The following is a 22,181-nucleotide window of genomic DNA, read 5'->3' as shown; positions in this document are numbered from 1 at the left end:
CTGGGTTGCGGCGCCAAGGGGTAGTGAAGGTGGACAAGGTGGCAAGATTGAGGATGAGTCAGATATTTAGTGGTTTCCTGGAGGAGGACAAGGTGGCTTGGAGTCTCCAGCAGTCCTATAAAAGGAGCTCCCCTTCATCATTCGGGCAGCTGATTAGAGAGGTGCAGGAGGATGAGAGCGCTTTGGGCCGGAGAAAGGGCTCAGGCCACCGGGGACAATTCTCAGTGGTACAGGAGGTGGTGGCTGGGTCGAGAACCGAGAAACCCAAGGAGTCCCAGGGGGGGTAGGGACCCGTCACTTGAGGGGATGGACAGGAAGAGTACCCCCTTCGGGGGACGGCCCATGCAGTGAGCTGAGAGTGGCAGGCGTCTCGGGGGGAGAGGGGCAGCAGGTAGCGTGTGCTATAACTGTGGGAAAGAGGGGCATTTCCGGCGGGAATGTGAGCAGCCGGGGGTGTGCCACAGCTGTGGGGAAGAGGGACACTTTCAGAGAGATTGTGAGAGACAAGATGCCCTGCGGAGGGCAAGCTCCCGGGCGACTAAGAAGGGAGAGGTGTCGGGAAACTTAGGAGAGACTCAGTGAGGGAACGGACTGGAGTCTCTGGAGGAACACATTCCCAGAAATCAGCCATGGGACCCCTGAAAGCCCAAGCCCTTATTCCGGGTGGATTAGTGGGACCCCGTTCCAGTGTGTCCCTACGGATAGAGGGAATCTTTGCAAGAGCCATCCTTGACATAGAGTTGCAGGTTACCTTATTGTACTGGTCGTTCTACAACAAATATCTGAAGCATTTGCCAGTAACCCTGTTTAATGCACTGGAGATTTGGGGTATGGTTGATTGTTCGTCCATCGTTGACGTCGATGAGGACCTCGACACCATTATGATGGTGTGGAGACTAGCGCGTGATTTGGATTTAAGTGAGGGAGAGTTGCGCAGCGTCAGCCTCACTCTCTCTTCCCAATTCCCATCTGGATCCAGTGGCAAGACAGAGTCTAGACGGCTGGAGATGAGACTAGGCGCAGTGGATGACCAGGACGTCTTCTGTGTCTTGTCCTGCTCTACACGTTCCACGACGCTTGCAGAGACCGCCTTCTTGACCGTTGGACCTTCCATAGGTCTCGTCCGCTCAATCCGCCGGAGTCTGTCTTCACATGCTGGGAGACACAACTCCCTATCACACCGAGGGTTTGAGACCCGTCGGCTACCCTCACCTGGTTTAGCCGGCTTGTCGAAGCCGTTGCCTGCGGTGTGGCTGCTGTCGCATGCAAACAGCTACGGGAAGCCACAGGTGAGAGCTGAGTGCCAGGTGGGGACCAAAGGTGGACTAACCACCCTGAAAAGGACGCGATATGTTCCCCCACCAGAGGTGCTACCCCTCCCTGACACCCCATACACCCGATGGTGACTACCTGTACAATGGGTAGCTGTCAGTGAGATTGGAATTCTCGGAGGGCAATGTGGGAGTGTCGGAAGCCCTTGAGACGTTGGTGTTGCTTTGTCCGGATCCGGTGGAAACAGGTGGTGCTGCCCTTCTGGTGGGGACTAACTCCCCTCTTGTGCGACGGCTCCTGGGAGCCCGTAAGGAGAAGGCGGGGGAGAACTTCCTGGAGACCCTCTCAGTACACCCAGTGTTTCGAGCCATGTTCGAAGAAGTGGGTGACCCCCAGGGGCTGGACCCTGAGTTCAAATGAGGGACGGTGTGGTGTATTCAGGCGAGGCCTAAAGTGATACGGCCAGGGGAGGTGGCATGAGTGATGGGAACCCCAGGTTCCCCGGAGTACCAGCGGGCGAGGCCCTGCTAGTAGACGCCCCAGAAGACCTTGAAGGGGAGTCCCGGCTGGAGCGCTGGTGAGACCTGAATTGCAGAGGCCCTCAGCTGTACAGGCATGGCGGATGGGGGTGATTGTAAGGAACACAACGGAGAGGGAGATCACCTTTAAGCGCGGGATGCCCCTCGCGCACTTGTTCCTGGTGACGGTGATGTCTAGCGCCCCTGTGATGCCCAATGGAGGAAAACTATTGGAGAACAGGGGGCGGCTGACTGAGGAGGCCTTTAATTTTCAGGACTCCCCTGTGTATAAGGCTGGTGGAGAAGTTGCTGAAGCTAGGGGATATCTTTTCTCAGGGCGAGTTTGATGTGGGTTGTTCCAAGAGCACTCGTCACACTATCCGGGTGACAAACGACACCCCGTTTAGAGAAAGGTCGCGGCGGTTGGCCCCAACAGATGTGGAAGATGTGCGGCAATTGAAGGATGCAGGGATTATCGAAGAGTCCCGGAGCCCCTATGTTTCCCCCATCGTAGTGGCTAGGAAGAAAAATGGGAAGGTACGTATGTGCATGGACTATAGGACCCTGAACCGGCGCACTGTCCCCGACCAGTATATGGTCCCGAGAGTTGAAGACGCGTTGGCCTGTCTGAGTGGTACCCAGTGGTTTAGTGTATTGGATTTGCGGAGTGGGTATTACCAGATTCCGATGAGTGAGGCCGATAAAGAGAAGGCAGCCTTTATCTGTCCCCCGGGATTCTTTCAGTTCAAACGAATGCCCCAAAGCATAGCGGGGACCCCAGCCACCTTCCAGAGGCTCATGGAGAGGATGGTGGGGGATATGAACTTGCTCGAGGTGTTGGTGTACCTGGATGACCTGATAATGTTTGGATCTACTTTGGAGGAACATGAGGAGTGGCTGCTGAAGGTGCTGAGTCGGCTGAAGGAGGAAGGGTTGAAACTTTCCCTGGACAAATGCCAGCTCTGTAAGCTGTCGGTCGGCTATGTTGGACACATAATTTCGCGAGATGGAGTGGCTACTGATCCGGCTAAGATAGACGCAGTGACCACCTGGCCAAGACCCCAGAAGGTGAGCGCCCCGCGCTCATTTTTGGGGTTCTGTGGATATTACTGGTGATTCGTGAAAGGATACACTAAAATGAGTCACCCATTGAACCAGCTGTTGTGTGGCTATCCCTCCATGGGGAAGAAAAGGAAGGGGGACCAAGGGCAGGAGGCAGGAGGATATCTGAACCCGTCAGAGCCCTTTGGATCGAGGTGGGATGCTCAATGTGAGGAGGCGTTCCAATCACTGAAAAGGGCGCTGACACAGGCCCTGGTGTTGGCTTTTGCCCACCCCCGGAAGCCATATGTGCTACACACTGATGCCAGCCGAGAGGGTCTGGGGGCTGTCCTGTACCAGGAACAGGGCAACGGACTGAGGCCGGTGGCGTTTATCAGCTGACATTTGTCGCCATCTGAGAGAAACTATCCCACTCACAAGTTGGGAGTTCCTGGCACTGAAATGGGCGGTGAACAAGTTGAGCGACTATCTATACGGGGCCAAATTTGAAGTGAAAACGGACAACAACCCTCTCACTTATATTCTGACCTCGGCAAAACTGGATGCAACTGGGCATCGGTGGTTGGCAGCTTTGTCTGCCTACGAGTTCAGCCTGAAGTACCAGCCGGGGAGTCGGAACATCAATGCAGATGCTTTATATCGTCGGGCGCATGAAGGATCGGGCACAGACGAGGAGTGGGAGAGCGTCCCTGTCCCGGGAGTGAAGGCCATGTGTCAAGTTGGGAGCAACGCTGAAGCAGGAGCCCCGATGGGGACGGATCGGGCAGTGGATCAATTGGGGGTTGATGATGACGCGCTACCCACTGTTTACTGTAATTTGACTGCTCTGAGGAACAGGCAGTTGCTGGAGTTGAGCCCCCAGGAAGTGGGAGCAGCTCAGCGTGATGACCCGAGCATTGGTACTATCTGGTACGCGGTTAGCCAGGGTGATATGGGGCAGGTGGAGAAGGTGAAACATGCCTCCGTTCCCCTACTACTGAAGGAGTGGCCCCGGTTGAAGCTGAAGAACCACGTCCTGTACCGGGTCACGTCGCCCCCGGACCACCCCCGCCGCTGGCAGCTGGTCATGCCTGAGAAGTATGGGAAGACTGTGCTCCAGGCTCTACATGATGATTCCGGGCACTTGGGGGTGGAAAACACCTATGGATTACTCAAGGACCGGTTTTACTGGCCCTGGATGAGGGGGGAGGTTGAAGAATACTGTAAGAAATACAGTCACTGCATCCGGAGGAAGACCCTGCCTGCGCAGGGGGCTCCTTTGTCCCACTTGCAGAGTGCGGGACCCATGGACCTGGTGTGTATGGATTTCCTGTCTATTGAGCCAGACACCAGCAGCACCGCCAATGTCTTAGTCATCACGGATCACTACACTAGATATGCTCAGGTGTTTCCCACTAAGGACCAGAAAGCAACTACAGTGGCGAAGGTGTTATGAGAGAAGTACTTTGTTCATTATGGTGGATCTATAGTGATCAGGGACAAGGCTTTGAGAGCAGGCTTATCCATGAATTACTGGGTATGCTTGGGGTCGAGAAATCCAGGACCACACCCTATCACCCGCAGGGTGATCCTCAGCCCGAGAGGTTTAACCGGACCCTGCTGGACATGCTCGGCACTCTGGAGATCAGTCAGAAGAGTAAGTGGAGTCAGCACATCGGCCATTTGGTTCACTGTTACAATTGTACTCGCAATGACGCTACAGGGTACTCGCCTTATTATCTGATGTTCGGGCGGGAAGCGAGGTTGCCCATTGACCCGTGTTTTGGGACTGAAACGGATGAATTACCTTCGAAGCCCTATCTGAAGTATCTGTCCAATATGAGGAGAGAGTTGAAAAGGGCATACAAGTTGGCTGAGGCGGCGGCCACCACGCAGAATCAGAGGAATAAGAGGAGGTATGATCAGAAAGTGAAGTTCGCCCAACTACTGCCGGGAAACCGGGTCCTCATACGGAATTTAGGACTACCTGGTAAGCACAAGTTGGCTGATCGCTGGGCGGCCACCCCTTATGTGGTAGAGAGCCCGATGCCGAATCCACCTGTTTACCAGGTGAGACCAGGTGATGGGAAGGGTCCTGGCAAGGTATTCCATCGGAAACACCTGTTGCCTCTGGGTCGAGAGGTGCAGGTAGACCAAGAGCCCGAAGGGGAGTTTACACCTAGTACGAGGACTCTGCAGGGACGCGGGGCGAGGGAAGAGCCCGCTGCAAAAGAGACGGGGCCGGGCCCCACCCCGGAAAGGGGCACTGCCTCAGAAGATGATGATTCAGATGTGTGGCACCTACTTCTGTTCGCTAATTCCCCGGTGCCGGAAGAAGAGGCTCCTGGCCCTTCCCCCACTGAGTTAGGTGAGAGGAGGGAGGGTGTTGAGGAGCAGCCTGAGATACAGCCGGCATTGGGGGGAGAAAAGGTGGAACCAGAACCCGAGACAGAGGGCTCACAGGTGCCGAGGGGTCCCAGTGAGGGTCCGACAGGTAGGCCCAGGGTGTCTCCCGTGGTGTCTGAGCCGGAAGGGTCGGCAGAGGAGGTACGAAGGTCTCAGAGAAGTAGGCAACCCCCGGAGAAGTTGACCTACACAGTGCCAGGAGAACAGGGTGTGATCTCTACTGCCCTGGGAAGTTATGTCACTGCTTTATGCACCTGGGTTGGGTTTTGTGTTTTGCAAGGAGCACTGGTGAACCCTGTTAATGTCATGAGGGCATGACTTTTATTTGGTGGGGGGAGAGTGTAAGGGGTTTCGTCTATGTTACTGCGTATGTTAATTAAAATGGCTTCTTTGTTATGTTAAACGCTGAGAAGGTTCTCTCGCTAGCGGCTTGTTCGGGTTATATTATTGATAAGAGAGCGAATGAACCAATGGGTGTCCATGTTATTCTTTTTTGGGGTGATATTCTGTCTCATATGGCTGGGAATCGGTGTTTTTGGCGGGTTTTTGGAGGAGAGATCGGGAGTAAGACGGACGTGCTGGAAGCGCCCTGGTTGATCACCTTGGGTGGTCCCGAGCGGCAAGTCAAGGGGCTCGGAGTGGATCACAGGCTGAAGAGAGAAGACCCCAGGTATTTCAGCTCCAACTGTGTGCACGAAGAAATTGAACTTTGATAATTCTGGCGCCTTTTTCTTTTTCTTTTATATTGTATCTCTATTAATCTCATAGTCCCAGTCAGATTTATAAAGTGTAATCTGTAAAGTGTACACTGCGTGCGGTCTGACGTTTGATGTTTGAGGTCGAACCGGGTAGCATTGCACAGCAACTGACGTAACCGAGAGACATGGTTGGGCAGCGGACGGGGTTTCCCCTAGATAAATACGAGCCGATATAGCTGAGCGTTACACTGAGACATAGAGCGGAATAGTCTCTTCTGACAACTAAGCTACAGTGCCGCCACAAAGATAATGGTGGTAGTGCAGGAAAATAAACCCTCCTGTTCAGTTTTGGTCCCCTCATTATAAGGAGGACGTGGGAGCTTTAAAGCGGGTGCAGAGATTTACGGGGAGCATGTCTTAATGAAGATAGGTTGAACAAACTCGGCCTTTTGTCTTTGGAGCGGAGGAGGAAAGGTAACAGAAATGGGCTAATACAAGAGGGAATAATTTTAAAGTGAATTGAGTTAAGTATAAGGGGGATGTCAGTGGTAGGTCTTTTACAGAGAGTGGTGGGTGTGTGGAACACCCTGAGAGGAGTGGCAGTAGAGGCAGATACATTAGGCGCAGTTAGGAAACTCTTAGATAGGCCCAAGAAAAATGGAGGGCTATGTGGGAGGGAAGGGTTAGATTGATCCTCGAGTGGGTTAAAAAGTTGTCGCAACATTGTGGGCCGAAGGCTTTGTGTTCTAAATGTTTGCTGAGAACTCACACAGAGGCTGCTGATATATGTGCAGAGACCAGCTGTGTTTATGGACACTGTGGGAGATAAGACAAACCTAGGATTCGAAGGCGGATCTTTTAGTTCCGAGACCCACTCTGCCTTGTAATTGCAGGAGCTACATGCTTGTGGCTGACATAGAAGTTGGTGGTGTTGATAATGAGGAAGGTCGTCTACAGCCACAACAAAGTATAGATCAGATGGAAAGCTGAGCAGCACAGTAGTGTATTGGTTAGCACAATGCTTTACAGTATCAGTGACCCAGGTTCAATTCCCACCTCTCCCCATGACTGCATGGGTTTCCTCTAACAGTCCAAAGATGTACCAGCAGGTGGGTTGATTGGTCATTGTAAATTGTCCTGTGATTAGACTGGGGTTAAACTGGGAGTTGCTGCGTGGTGTGGCTTGTTGGGCTGGAAGAGCCTGTTCCATGATGTATCTATAAAGATCATAAGACGTAGGAGCAGAATTAGGCCATTCAGCCCATTGAGTCTGCTCTGCAATTCCATCACAGCTGATTTATTATCCCTCTCAACCCCATTCTCATCTTCTTCCCGTAATCCTTTGACACCCTGACTAATCCACAAACCTACTAACCTCCACTTTAAATATACCCAGCGACTTGGCTTCCACTACTGTCTGTGGCAATGAATTCCATATCTTGTTACCCTCTGGCTAACAAAATTCCACTTAATCTCTGTTAAATCGATGGCCGTCGCTAGACCGCCCCTCCCATAGGAAAAATCCTCTCCACAGCCACTCTATCTGTGGAATTCATTTGCACAGACGGCTGTGGAGGCCAAGTCATTGGGTATATTTAAAGCAAAGGTTAGTAGGTTCTTGATCAGTCAGAGTGCAAAGGTTACGGGGAGAAGGCAGGAGAATGGGATTGAGAGGGTTATAAATCAGCCATGATGGAACGGCAGAGCCGATCTGACACACCAAATGGCCTAATTGTGCTCCTCTGTCTTATGGTCTATCTAGACTTTGGGCTGGAAATTCTGAAGCTCTGGCAGACAGAATTTAATTCCACAAGTGCAAGGTGATGAAATATGGCAATTTAAATAAGCAGATGTATGGTGCAGGTATGAACCAGAAATTGGTACTAAAATCCCACAGCACATCACAGTTTGCCAGGATAGGTTTGGTGTGTTACCTCGTGCACAGACATTCGTTGTGACCAGGACTTTCTCCTTGCCATCGCGGAAGCGCTGGATCACAGCAGCTCGCTGTTCCACCATCATCTCTCCACTCAGCAATGCCACCTGGTGACCTTCCTTGGACAGCTCAGCTGCCAGCCAGCCAGCCGTCCTGCGGGTCTGCACGTGAAACAGCAGATTAAAGAATTGTTTTTACAGAGAGCTCAGGAAACGTGCAATTATGAACTAACCCTGACAAAGAAATGCTGTTGGCTTTCACTAAAATGGCTCTGCGGGGACAAGTTTGGCAATGCCTAGTTGCTTAAAGAGAGGAGAAAGTGACCAAGGTTCTGGCACCTCCACAGATGAGCAGGATTTAAAGACAGGCCCTTCAGCTCATCATGTCTGTGTCAAACATGATAGCAAATTAATCCCTTCTGCTTGCATTTGGTCCATATCCCTCCATTTCCTGTATAAACCATGTGTCTGTCTCACAGCCTTTTTAAGCACCATGCTTGTATCTGCTTCCAGCATATTCCAGGCACCCACCACTCTCTGTGCAAAATACGTGCCCCACACTTCTCCCGTAGACTTTCCCCTTCTCACGTCTGCTGGTATCTGGCATTTCTACCTTGACAAAAAAGAATTCTGTCTACCCTGTCTTTGCCCCGCATAATTTTATGAACTTCTATCAGGTCTCCCCTTGGCCTTAATGCTCCAGAGAAAATAACACAAGTTTGTCCAGGCTGTCCTTATGGACCATCCCATCTAATTCAGGCAGCACCCTAAAGCCCCCACCTCCTCCCTGCAATGGGGCACACAGTACTCCAACTCAGTGCTAGCATTTACTCACATGGCAAAAGATCATGGCCTGGGCGATGGTTATTGCTCCGTAGATATTACACAGAGCCTGGTATTTCTCTTCCTTGCTGTTACACATGACATAATATTGCTTAATCGTATCCAAGGTCTCTTCCTCTCGCTTCAACGCGATGATATTAGGATCAGGAACGACCTTCTGGGCAAACTTCCATACAGATTCTTCAAAGGTAGCCGAGAACAATAGCATCTGACAATTTGGGGGCAGTGTCCTGTGAGTGGAAGACGAGGAGTTATGATCCAGCTAAGAACATTCCTTCTCTATCTGCATCTGTCACATGTGACGTGTTCAGTCTGGATCAGGGATCTCGACTCAAAACATTGTCTAGCCATCTCCATCCACAGATGCTGCCTGACACGCTGAGTTCCTCCAGTGTTTTGTACTCTGGGCAGCATCTGCAGTCTCAAGTGTTTTTTTGTATTTGCACAGCTGGTTGCTTTTTGTCCATTGTCTGTCTGTCTGTCTTGTAGAGTCATAGGGTCATGGAAAAGTACAGCACAGAAACCAGTCCTTCAGCTCATCTAGTCCATGCTGAACCATTTAAACTGCCTTCTCCCATCAGCCTGCACCAGGACCATATCCCTCCATACCCCTACCATCCATGTACCTATCCAAACTTATATTAAATGTTGAAATCACTGGCAGCTTGTTCCACACTCTCATGAACCTCTGAGTGAAAAAGTTTCTCCTCATGTTCCCCTTAAACTTTCCACCTTTCACCCTTAACCTATGACCTCTGGTTTTCTATCGTGATTTGGTCCTATCCAACCTCAGTGGAAAAAACTTGCTTGCATTTACCCAATCTATACACTTCATAATTTTGTATACATCTATCAGGTCTCCTTTCAATCTTCTACATTCCAAGGAATAAAGTCCTAATGTATTCAATCAAGTCCCAGCAATGTACTTGCAAATTTTCTGATGTATGAAGGCCAAAGTGTCAAAATCTCAATAGATTCTGCAGATGTTGGAAATCAGTAGGTCAGGCAGCACGTATGGAGGGCAAGAAGGTGACTGAGGCAATTTAAATCCAGTTTCAATGATAATAATTCTGCAACATAAACTGGTTTTTTTGCCCTCGATATATGAGCTTATTTAGGGAGGTCATGCATATGGTCACTGTAAGAAAGTATTCAAAACGTAGATCCAGAAGTGTCTTATGAGCAAGCTGGTGGAGAGGAGGAGGATGAAAGGTGACACCATAGAGGTGCATAAGATGATAAGAGGCATAGATTGAATGGACAGTCATAGTTTTTCGCAGGACAGAAAGGCCCAATACAAGGCGACATAATTTTAAGGTCTTTGGAGGAAAGAATAGTAGGGATGTCAGAGGTAGGTTTAAGATTTAAGATTATGAGAACACTCAGACCTCGTTTATTGTCATTTAGAAATGCATGCATGCATTAAGAAATGATACAATGTTCCTCCAGAGTGATATCACAGAAAAACAGGACAGACCAAAGTCTAACACTGACAGAACCACGTAATTATAACATATAGTTACAGCAGTGCGAAGCAATACCATAATTTGATAAGGAACAGATGGGCACGTAAAAAAAAGTCTCAAAGTCCCAAGTCGATCGACTCGAGTCCCCAATAGCAGGTGGCAAAGGGAGAAACTCCCCGCCATAAACCTCCAGGCACCGACAACTGCCGATGCATTGGAAGCACCCGACCACAGCCGACACTGAGTCCGTCCGTCCGTCCGAAAACTTCGAGCCCCCGACCAGCCCCACAGAGGCTGTTGCTTTTTTTTTCCACCGGAAGGCCGTGTTTTTCCCACAGAGAGGTGAGAGTGCACAGAACATACTACCCAGGGTGGTGGTGGAGGCAGATACATTTAAGAGACTCTCAGATAGGCACACTAAGGATAGAAAAACGAAGGGTTATGATTGAGGGAAGGGTTAGATTGATCTTGGAGTAGGTTAAAGGATTGGAACAACATCGCATGCCGATGGGCTGTGCTGTGCTGTGCTGTACTGCTCTATGTTCTAATGGAGACAAGGCTACTAAAGCAATGAAGTGCACAGTGGAAACCTCATTTATTTCACGGTTCGACGTGTTGTACATTCAGAGATGATCTTCTGCACACCACTGTTGTAATGTGTGGCTATTTGAGTTACTGCCGTCTTCCTGTCAGGTTGAACCAGTCTGGCCATTCTCCTCTGACCTCTCTCATTAACAAGGCCCTTTTTCCCCCAGAACTGCCACTCACTGGATGTTTTTTGTTTTTTACGGCATTCTCTGCAAACGTTAGAGATTGTTGTGAGTGAAAATTTCAGGAGATCAGCAGTTTCTGAAATACTCAAACCACCCCATCTGGTACCAACAATCACTTCATGGTTCAAGTCACTTATATAGCACTTCTTCCCCATTCTCAAACATGAGAAAATTTGAAGATGTTGGAAATCCAAAGCAATACACACAAAATGCTGGAGGAACTCAGCAGGTCAGGCAGCATCTATGGGAAGCAGTAAACAGCTGACATTTCGGGCATTGACCTTCATCAGGACTGGAAAGAAACAGGAGAAGCCAGAGTAAGAAGGTGGGGGGGAGGGGGGAACTAGTAAAAGGTGGCAGGTGATAAGTGTAACCAGGAGAAGGGCAAGGGGTGCAGGAAAGGGCTGCGAAGTTCATTGGCTAGAGAAGGGGGAATCTGACAAGAGAGGGCAGAAGACCATGGAAGGAAGGGATGGGGGAGGAGTACCAGAGGGAGGTGATTTCCCATTCTGATGTTTGGTCTGGACAACTGAACGCCTTGACTATGTCTGCATGCTTTTTATGTATTGAGTTGCTACCACGTGACTGGCTGAATAGATATTTGCATTAACGAGCAATAACTAATAAGGTGGCCACTAAGTGTATTTTGGAGCACAGAATACTACAGCATGGTACAGGCCTTTTAACCCACGATGACTTTTAACCTACTCGAAGATCACTCTGAACCTTCCCTCCTGCATAGTGCTCCATTTTTCTACCATCCATATTTCTATCTAAGAGTCTCTCGATGTCCCTAATGTATCTGCCTTTACCATCACTCCTGGCAGGGCATTCCTCACACCCACCACTCTGTGTAAAAACAACTTCCTCTGACATCCCCCCCTATACTTTGCTCCAATTACCTTAAAATTATGTCACTGGTATTGGGTGGCGGGGTGGAGATGTGCCTCTACCAAAGAATGTGTAAGGAACTCCTTCCCTCCGCTAGTCTGCAGGTCACCCTTGGGCAAGGTGCACCACCTGCTTAGCCCCCGATCAGGGCCACGTGAAGCCATGGAGGATGGTCACATGAGCAGCTGGTGCATATCACAAGTCCTGGTTATGTGACAACTGACGCCAGGCAGACAGTCTCTGAAGCGAATCGATAATGGCTGGTGTCACCCGTCATAGTCATACTTCATTGATCCCGGGTGAAATTGGTTTTCGTTACAGTTGCACCATAAATAATTAAATAGTAATAAAACCATAAATAGTTATAGTAATATGTAAATTATGCCAGGAAATAAGTCCAGAACCAGCCTATTGGCTCAGGGTGTCTGACCCTCCAAGGGAGGAGTTGTAAAGTTTGATGGCCACAGGCAGGAATGACTTCCTATGACGCTCTGTGTTGCATCTCGATGGAATGAGTCTCTGGCTGAATGTACTCCTGTGACCACCCAGTACATTATGTAGTGGATGGGAGACATTGTCCAAGATGGCATGCAACTTGGTCTGCATCCTCTTTTCAGACACCAATCTTGTAAAGGTAATGCCTAGAAGGTGGCAATGGCAAATCACTTCTAGAGAAAAATTTACCAAGAACAATCATGGTCAAAGACCATGATCAACCACATCATACAATATGGCACATAATGATCATGATGGAATAAGACAGTCCGTTCCTGGGGGAAGTCATTGGCTGTCCATTCCATCTATAGCTCTTATTTAGAGAGCCCAGGACATTTCAATGGAGTTTGCGAAACAGGAGCCCCAGTGAGTTTCAAGGAAGTACGGGAAGTATCAACTTGTCAGTCAGAAACCAAACTATCAGGATTTCCATGGTAGGGTAGCAGTTAGAGCAACACTATTACAGTTCGGGGCACCAGAATTCAATTTCAACATTATCTGTAAGAATTCTATGCATTCTCCCCGAGCAAAGAGTGAGTTTTCTCCAGGGTGCTCCAGTTTCCCCATACCGTCTTTAAAGATGTACCGGTTAGTAGGTTAATCGGTCACTGTAGATTGCCCTGTGATGAGGCTAGAGTTAAATCAGGGGTTGTTGGGCAGTATGGCTTGAAGAGGCAGAGGGTATGTATCTCTAAATGAAATAAATGCATAAACAACACAGGGCATTATTAAAATGTTACGGAATCTAATGTTTGTTTTTCTTGAATACAGTTCAGTAATGAGTGAACCTACTTCTGAATTCGAATGCTCTGGTCCTGGTGTCCTTGAGTAGCAATCATGACATCAGCTTCATCCAAGACAAAAACTTTAATTTTCTTGGTATCTATGAACTTCAGCTTTATGCACCAGTCCATGACGGTCCCAGGTGTTCCTATAACAATTTGTTCCGGAATCTTCTGGCCTTTCTCAACTAGAAACACAAAGTATATTCAATACCAAAACCTAATGCATGTAAATTCATGAAGGAACAATTATTAATGTTCTTAACAATTTATATTTGGACAGTAACACATTTATAGAATCATACTCATCATTATGTGCCATATCGTACGATGTGGCCAATCATGGTCTTTGACCATGATTGTTTTTGGCAAATTTTTCTACAGAAGTGCTTTGCCGTTGCCTTCTTCTGGGCAGTGTCTTTACAAGACAGGCAACCCTAGCCATTATCAATACTCTTCAGAGATTGTCTGCCTGGCATCAGTGGCTGCATCACCAGGGCTTGTGATGTGCACCAGCTGCTCCCAGGCTCATGTGATCTTGATCGGCGGGGTGGGGGGTGGCTAAGTAGGTGCTACACCTTGCCCAAGGGTGACCCGCAGGCTAGCGGAGGGAAGGAGCGCCTTACCCCTCCTTAGTTAGAAACATATCTTCACCTCGCCACCCTAAAACTATATTGTGTCTGCCATTCAGAAGGAAACCTTAACAATTCTCAGGAATTTAAATAGACAATAGGTGCAGAAGTAGACCATTCGGCTACTTGTAACACATTTATTTTCAATCTCTTGGTTTGAAATACAATTGAACTGAACAGTTTAAGCAAATAGGGAGATACTGTAGTGTTAAGTTAGCATAGTCAGACTACACCTGGAGTAGTGCAAGGTATTATTATCCTTATTTATTTGGGGAAGGCTATATCTGCCCTGTATATGATCCAGTAAACTTTTAGTGGTTTGCCCTATGTGGTTTAGTGGTTTCTTCAGTAAAACTTGTACTCTAATGGTTTAGTCCATAACACATAGGAGCAGAATTATTCGGTCCTTCAAGTCCGCTCTGCCATTCCATCATAATTTACCATTCAACCCCATTCTCCTCCCTGTAACCTGACACTCTTACTAATCAAGAACCTATTAATCTTCACAAATATAGCCAATGACTTGGCCTCTATAGCTATCTGTGGCAATGAATTCTAAAGATTCACCACCCTCTGGCTAAAGAAATTCCTCATCATCCCTATTCTAATGGAATGTCCTTCTATTCTGAGGCTGTGCTTTCTCGTTCTAGACTCTTACCCTCTCCACGTCCACTCTACTTAAGCAAAGTTGTCCTTTTAAAGGTTTATCCTATATGGCTTAGCGGATATAGAGTAATATAGAGGATACAACAGCACAAAAACAGGCCCTTCAGCCCATCTAGTCTATGCTAACCTATTAATCTGCCTAGTCCCATCGACCTTCACCCAGTCCATAGCCCTCTATACCCTCTCATCTATGCGTGTACCCAAACTTTGCTTAGATGATGAAATCAAACCCACATCCACTGGCAGTTTGTTCCACTCACCACCCTCTGAGGAAGAAGATCCCCTTAAACATTTCACCTTTTACCCTTAACCCATGACCTCTAGTTGTAGTCTCAACCAACCTCAGTGGGAAAAGCCGGCTTGCATTTACCCTATCTATACCCCTCATAATTCTGTGTACCTCTATCAAATCTCCCCTCATTCTCCTACGCTCCAGGGGACAAAGTCCGAACCTGTTCAACCTTTCCCTGGAACTCAGGTCCTGCCAACATTGTTGTACATTCTCTCTGTACTCCTTCAATCTTATTGATATTTTTCCTGTAGGTAGGTGACCAGAACTGCTCACACAATACTCCAAATTAGGTCTCACCAAAATCCCTACTCCTGTACTCGATACTCTGATTTATGAAGGCTTTCAAGTAAAAGTTGACCTTTAGTGTCAGAGGTATTTCTTGAAATTCGCTTAGAAAGGCAGCCAGTCATTCTTTTGGCTTCACAAACCCCCACTTTAAAATCAGAAAACACCCTACCATGCTACTCACGTCTATTTCCTCGCACAGCATATGCCAGCTTGATATCAGGACAGAACTTTCCCATCTGCTCAATCACTTGTCCGGTCTGTAAGGCCAGCTCATATGTTGGAGAGAGGCATAAACACTGGAGAGGTAAAAAAAAATCAACACCTCAGTAAGGGCTGTAACATAGAGAAACAGTAATGAACCGTGACAGTCAGAGCAGCACAGCCTCCTGGGCCCACACCATTAACGTGGCGGTTAGCACAATACTGTCAATCCTCAGCGCTGTGTAAGGAGTTCATATGTTTGTTTGTCCCGTCAGTGAGTGGGTTTCCTCCCCGTGCCAAGACGCAAGCATTAGGGTCAGTATGTTGTGGGCATGTAATGTTGGTACCAGCAGCGCGACAACACTTGTGGGCTGCCTCCATCACATCCTCGGACTGCGTTGTCGTTGACCAGAACGATGCATTTCACTGTACATGTGACAGATAAAGCTAATTTTATCTTAATTTTATTATCAGGGACTGTGCTTAAACAGAAATTAAACCAGTTAAGACAAAGACGTGTATCAGACAATGGACCCTAAGAGAACAAAGAATTCCTCATGCATGAAGCAAACTGAAGAAAATAAATTAGAGGCACACTTACCACTGAGCTCAGGGCATGACCATAAAACATAGGAACAGCAAAATTAGGCCATTTAGCCCATCAAGTCTGCTCCACCATTCCATAATGGCTGACTTATTTTCCCTTTCAAACCATTCTCCTGCCTTCTCCCCCGAGACACCCTCACTAATCAAGAACCAGTCAACCTCCACTTTAAATGACTTTTAAGTCTCTACAGCCACCTGTGGCAATGAATTCCACAGATTCACCATCCTCTGGCTAAAGAAATTCCTCACTTCTGTTCGTATGGGACATCTTTGTCCGTAAGGGACATCTGTGCCCTCTGGTCATAGACTCTCCCACTATAGAAAACATCATTTCCACATCCACTCTATCGAAGCTCTTGAATTTTGAGTAGGGTTTCAATGATATCCCCCCCTCATTCCTCTAATCCCCAGCAAGTACAGGCCCAGAGCCATAAAATGCTCTTTGTACATTAACCCTTTCACTCCCGGGATTATTCTCCTCTCTGGACCCTCCCCAATGCCAGCACACCCTGACTTAGATATGGGGCCCAAAATTGCTCACAATACTCCAAATGTGATCTGACCAATGCCTCATAAAACCTCATAAAGCACTATATCTTTGCTTTAATTTTTTAGTCCTCTGGAAATGAATGCAAACATTACATTTTTCTTCCTCACCTCTGACTCAACCTACAAGTTAACTTTCAGGGAATCCTGCACGAGAACTTCCAAGTCCCTTTGTCCTCTGAACTGTGAATTTGCTCCCCATTTAGAAAATTATCTACACCTTCATTCCATCAAGCAAAGTAAAGTAAACTCAAGGCTATACTTGGCTGCTTAAGGTGACATATAAGTACCTGGATAATAAATTTATTTTGACTTTGTGCTTATCAATGCTCACAATAAAACAGACAGAATCCTGGGAAAACCAAACAAACTAATTAATAGTAAAGAAAAAGTTTTGAATTTGATTAGTACCGTTCACAATGTCAGGATATTGTGTCGAACAAAGAGCTTGGCAACAAATTTATGTAAAGCAAGCTCCCACAAACAGCAGTTTGCTCAGATTCAGGTTCAAATGTATCTGTTACATGTGTAGTGAAATGTGTCATTTGCATTAACAACCAACACACTGTGCTGGGGGCAGCCCACAAGTGTCACCACACACTCCAGCGCCAACACAGTATGCCCATAATGCTCGGCTGAACATAGCAAGCAATACACTGGTTGTGTATTTAATACTTCAATAATATAGTCATACTTTATTGATCCCGGGGGAAATTGGTTTTCGTTACAGTTGCACCATAAATAATAAATAGTAATAGAATAGTAATAGAAAATAGTAATAAATAGTTAAATAGTAATATGTAAATTATGCCAAGAAATAAGTCCAGGACCAGTCTATTGGCTCAGGGTGTCTGACCCTCCAAGGGAGGAGTTGTAAAGTTTGATGGCCACAGGCAGGAATAACTTCCTATGACGCTCTGTGCTGCATCTCGGTGGAATGAGTCTCTGGCTGAATGTACTCCTGTGCCCACCCAGTACATTATGTAGTGGATGGGAGACATTGACCAAGATGGCATGCAACTTAGACAGCATCCTCTTTTCAGACACCACAGTGAGAGAGTATTTGAGTATTCTTAGTATTGTGTGTGTGTGTGTGTGTGTGTGTGTATGCGCGCGTATACATACATGCATACACAGACATTCATACATATATATAGTTTGATTAAACACTGTTCATTTAAGTAATTCATTGAGGTTTATAAGTATAAATACTTGAATTGCAAATGTCATCACACTACCATGTGATACGTGCAGGCCTCACTTAAAGTAAACACGAAATTAGACCCGTATTCCCGGAATCCTTTCAATTAGTTTAACGTTTTGAAATTACAAAACGTAAGAGTCATGGTAAAGGGCCTCAACACAAAACATCAGATGCTGGAAATCCACACAAAATGCTGGAGAAACTCAGCAGGTCAGGCAGCATCTGTGAAGAGGAATAAACAGTTGACGTTTCAGGCCAAGACCCCTTCATCAGGACAAGAACAGATAAGAATAGTTACAAACAACAGGAATTCTGCAGATGCTGGAAATTCAAGCAACACACATCAAAGTTGCTGGTGAACGCAGCAGGCCAGGCAGCATCTATAGGAAGAGGTACAGTCGACGTTTCAGGCCGAGACCCTTCGTCAGGACTAACTGAAGGAAGAGTGAGTAAGGGATTTGAAAGCTGGAGGGAGAGGGGGAGATGCAAAATGATAGGAGAAGACAGGAGGGGGAGGGATGGAGCCGAGAGCTGGACAGGTGATAGGCAGAAGGGGATACGAGAGGATCATGGGACAGGAGGTCCGGGAAGAAAGACGGGGGGGGGGGTGACCCAGAGGATGGGCAAGAGGTATATTCAGAGGGACAGAGGGAGAAAAAGGAGAGTGAGAGAAAGAATGTGTGCATAAAAATGAGTAACAGATGGGGTACGAGGGGGAGGTGGGGCCTAGCGGAAGTTAGAGAAGTCAATGTTCATGCCATCAGGTTGGAGGCTACCCATACAGAATATAAGGTGTTGTTCCTCCAACCTGAGTGTGGCTTCATCTTTACAGTAGAGGAGGCCGTGGATAGACATGTCAGAATGGGAATGGGATGTGGAATTAAAATGTGTGGCCACTGGGAGATCCTGCTTTCTCTGGCGGACAGAGCGTAGATGTTCAGCAAAGCGGTCTCCCAGTCTGCGTCGGGTCTCACCAATATATAAAAGGCCACATCGGGAGCACCGGACGCAGTATATCACCCCAGTCGACTCACAGGTGAAGTGATGCCTCACCTGGAAGGACTGTTTGGGGCCCTGAATGGTGGTAAGGGAGGAAGTGTAAGGGCATGTGTAGCACTTGTTCCGCTTACAAGGATAAGTGCCAGGAGGGAGATCAGTGGGGAGGGATGGGGGGGACGAATGGACAAGGGAGTTGTGTAGGGAGCGATCCCTGCGGAATGCAGAGAGAGGGGGGGAGGGAAAGATATGCTTAGTGGTGGGATCCCGTTGGAGGTGGCGGAAGTTACGGAGAATAATATGTTGGACCCGGAGGCTGGTGGGGTGGTAGGTGAGGACCAGGGGAACCCTATTCCTAGTGGGGTGGTGGGAGGATGGAGTGAGAGCAGATGTACGTGAAATGGGGGAGATGCGTTTAAGAGCAGAGTTGATAGTGGAGGAAGGGAAGCCCCTTTCTTTAAAAAATGAAGACATCTCCCTCGTCCTAGAATGAAAAGCCTCATCCTGAGAGCAGATGCGGCGGAGACGGAGGAATTGCGAGAAGGGGATGGCGTTTTTGCAAGAGACAGGGTGAGAAGAGGAATAGTCCAGATAGCTGTGAGAGTCAGTAGGCTTATAGTAGACATCAGTGGATAAGCTGTCTCCAGAGACAGAGACAGAAAGATCTAGAAAGGGGAGGGAGGTGTCGGAAATGGACCAGGTAAACTTGAGGGCAGGGTGAAAGTTGGAGGCAAAGTTAATAAAGTCAACGAGTTCTGCATGCGTGCAGAATAGTTACAAGTAAGGCTCCAAGTAACCACAGTCTGATTGTTAAGCAGGAATATCATAACCAGCATGGATGAGATGGGCCAAAGATCCTATTCCCTGCAGTTTGTCTACAACTAGATTCAAGATAATTTAGTGTCATTTCCAGTGCACAAGTGTAATGGAGAATGAAATAATTGTTACTCCATATCTGATGCAGCACAAAAAAAACAAAAAAGAACACAATAATAATTAAAAAACAATTTAAAAATAAATCTGTAAAATAGCTTATCTGCATAGATTATTTGTATATTCATAAAATGATGTGTCTGTACAAAAGGTGACTCTGACAGGGAATTATAAAGTAGTGGTGGCTATGGCTCTAAAAGGAAGGAGGAGTTAAACGGTTGCCTCCTGTCCATGGGTTGGTAATCACAGGTCGCCTAGGTGCCAGTTTACATTTATGTCTCATTGGCATCAGTCCATGTGGGAAGAAAACATAACAGCTCTTCCCACTGTGGAACTAATCGGACAGACAAGGTGACACAGCAGTGTAGCAGTAAGCACAGTGCTTTCCAGCAGCTAGCTGTGAGATCTGAGTTCGATTCCTGCCACTGCCTGTAAGGAGTTTGTATGTTCTCCCCGTGACGGGCGGGTTTCCTCCCACAAAGATGTATGGTTAGGGTTAGTGAATTGTGGGCAAACTACACTGGCACCAGAAGTGTGGCAACACTTGCGGGCTGCCCAGCCCTATCTTCCGTGATTTGATTTGACACAAATCCACACATTTCACTAAATGTTTTGATGTACATGTGATAAATAAAGCTAAACCGTGAGAACAGAGCAAACAAAACTAGCTTCTACCCATCATACATAAAGAAATGTGGATGACTGAAGTGTAAGGTACAGTGGTGTTAGAAAGTTTGTGAACCCTGTAGAATGCACTCTAGTTCTGCGTAAGTATGACCTAAGATGTGATCAGATCTTCACGCAAGTCCTAAAACTAGGTAAAGAGAACCCAATTAAATAAGTAACACAATAAAACATTATGTTGGTAGCCTATGCCCAGTAGGGGAGATGGGCTTAATACAGAACAAATATTGTACTGCCGTACCTGCGGATACCTTTGTGTAAGATCCACGCGACTGAGCATAGCCAGGACAAAGGCCGCTGTCTTCCCAGTACCCGACTGGGACTGCGCAATCAGATTCTGTGGGCTGCAGAGAGAACATGAACACAAGGAGGTCACATCACAAAGACATCAGGAGGTTGCCTGGATTAGAGGGCATGTGCGATAACGAGAGGTTGGACAAACTTGGGTTGTTTTCTCTGGAGCGGCGGAGACTGAGTGGAGATCTAATAGACATTTATAAGATTTTGAGAGACATAGACAGACTAGACAGAGTATCGTTTTCCCAGGGTTGAAATGCCTAATACCAGAGGTCATGCATTTAAAGTGAGAGAAGTAATTTCAAAGGAGATGAAAGGGGCGTTTTTTTTAAACAGAGTGTGGTGAGTGCCTGAAATGCACTGCCTGGGATGGTGGTAGAGTCCGACACATTAGAGATTTTTAATCTATGTTTACGTAGGCATTGAATGTGAGAGAGATGGAAGAATACGGACATTGTGTAAGCAGAAGGGATGAGCTGGCCATTTGATTACTAATTTAATTGGTCTGTTCCTGTGCTACACTGTTCTATATACATCAGGTAAAATAAGTAACGTCTTTTAAATGATCAGCTGCACATTATAACACAATAACATTAGTGGAATAAACATACGGCTCTGCAAGCATCATGGGTAATGCTGTCTCCTGGATCTTCGAAGGTCTGTTAAATCCCATTCCATATACACCTTGCAGAAGTTCCTTCTTCCTATAATGAGAGAAAAGAAAACAAAAACAGACCATAAGACATAGGAGCAAAATTAGGCCATTCCATCACGGCTAACTTATTATCCACATTCTCCTGCCTTCTCCCTGTAACCTTTGATGCCCTTACTAATCGATAATCTATCAACCTATTCTTTAAATATATCCAATGACTTGGCCTCCAGAGCTATCTGTGGTAATGAATTGCACAGATTCACCATCCACTGGCTAAAGAAATTCAAGTCAAGTCAAGTCAAGTCACTTTTGTTTGTCATTTTGACCATAACTGCTGGTACAGTACACAGTAAAAACGAGACGTTTTTCAGGACCATGGTGCTACATGAAACAATACAAAAACTACACTAGACTACAGACCTACCCAGGACTGCATAAAGTGCACAAAACAGTGCAGGCATTACAATAAATAATAAACAAGACAACATGCACAGTAGAGGGCAGTAGGATGGTGTCAGTCCAGGCGCTGGGCATTGAGGAGTCCGATGGCTTGGGGGAAGAAAAACTGTTACATAGTCTTGTTGTGAGAGCCTGAATACTTCGGTGCCTTTTGCCAGATGGCAGGAGGGAGAAGAGTTTGTATGAGGGGTGCGTGGGGTCCTTCATAATGCTGTTTGCTTTACGGATGCAACATGTGGTGTAAATGTTTGGAATGGCGGGAAGAGAGATCCTAATGATCTTCTCAGCTGACCTCACTATCTGCTGCAGGATCTTGCGATCCGAGATGATGCAATTTCCGAACCAGGCAGTGATGTAGCTGCTCAGGATGCCCTCAATACAACCTCTGTATAATGTGGTGAGGATGGGGATGGGAGATGGACTTTTCTCAGCCTTCGCAAAGTAGAGACACTGCTGGGCTTTCTTTGCTATGGAGCTGGTGTTGAGGGTCAGGTGAGATTCTCCGCCAGGTGAACACCAAGAAATTTGGTGCTCTTAACGATCTCAGTGGAGGAGTCGTCGATGTTCAGCGGAGAGTGGTCGCTCCGTGTGCTCCTGAAGTC

General features: G+C 47.2%; 1 protein-coding gene across 1 annotated transcript in view; it reads right to left on the bottom strand.

Moving 5' to 3' along the window:
• The window catches only part of LOC134337858 (ATP-dependent RNA helicase DDX19A-like), a 60,346-nt gene that overhangs the window by 13,491 nt on the left and 24,674 nt on the right, over positions 1–22,181 (bottom strand). Inside the window, exons 5-10 of the mRNA XM_063033170.1 lie at positions 21,077–21,169; positions 20,410–20,512; positions 15,180–15,294; positions 13,131–13,308; positions 8,706–8,943; positions 7,870–8,032 (exon numbers count right to left, since the gene is read on the bottom strand). Of these exons, the coding sequence (XP_062889240.1) occupies positions 7,870–8,032; positions 8,706–8,943; positions 13,131–13,308; positions 15,180–15,294; positions 20,410–20,512; positions 21,077–21,169 (890 nt within the window). The remainder of the gene's footprint in view (positions 1–7,869; positions 8,033–8,705; positions 8,944–13,130; positions 13,309–15,179; positions 15,295–20,409; positions 20,513–21,076; positions 21,170–22,181) is intronic.

This window comes from Mobula hypostoma, chromosome 25 (assembly GCF_963921235.1).
Source record: "Mobula hypostoma chromosome 25, sMobHyp1.1, whole genome shotgun sequence".
NCBI lineage: Eukaryota > Metazoa > Chordata > Chondrichthyes > Myliobatiformes > Myliobatidae > Mobula > Mobula hypostoma.
Note: the sequence above shows the minus strand (reverse complement) of the source record. Positions and strands in the feature narration are given on the sequence as shown.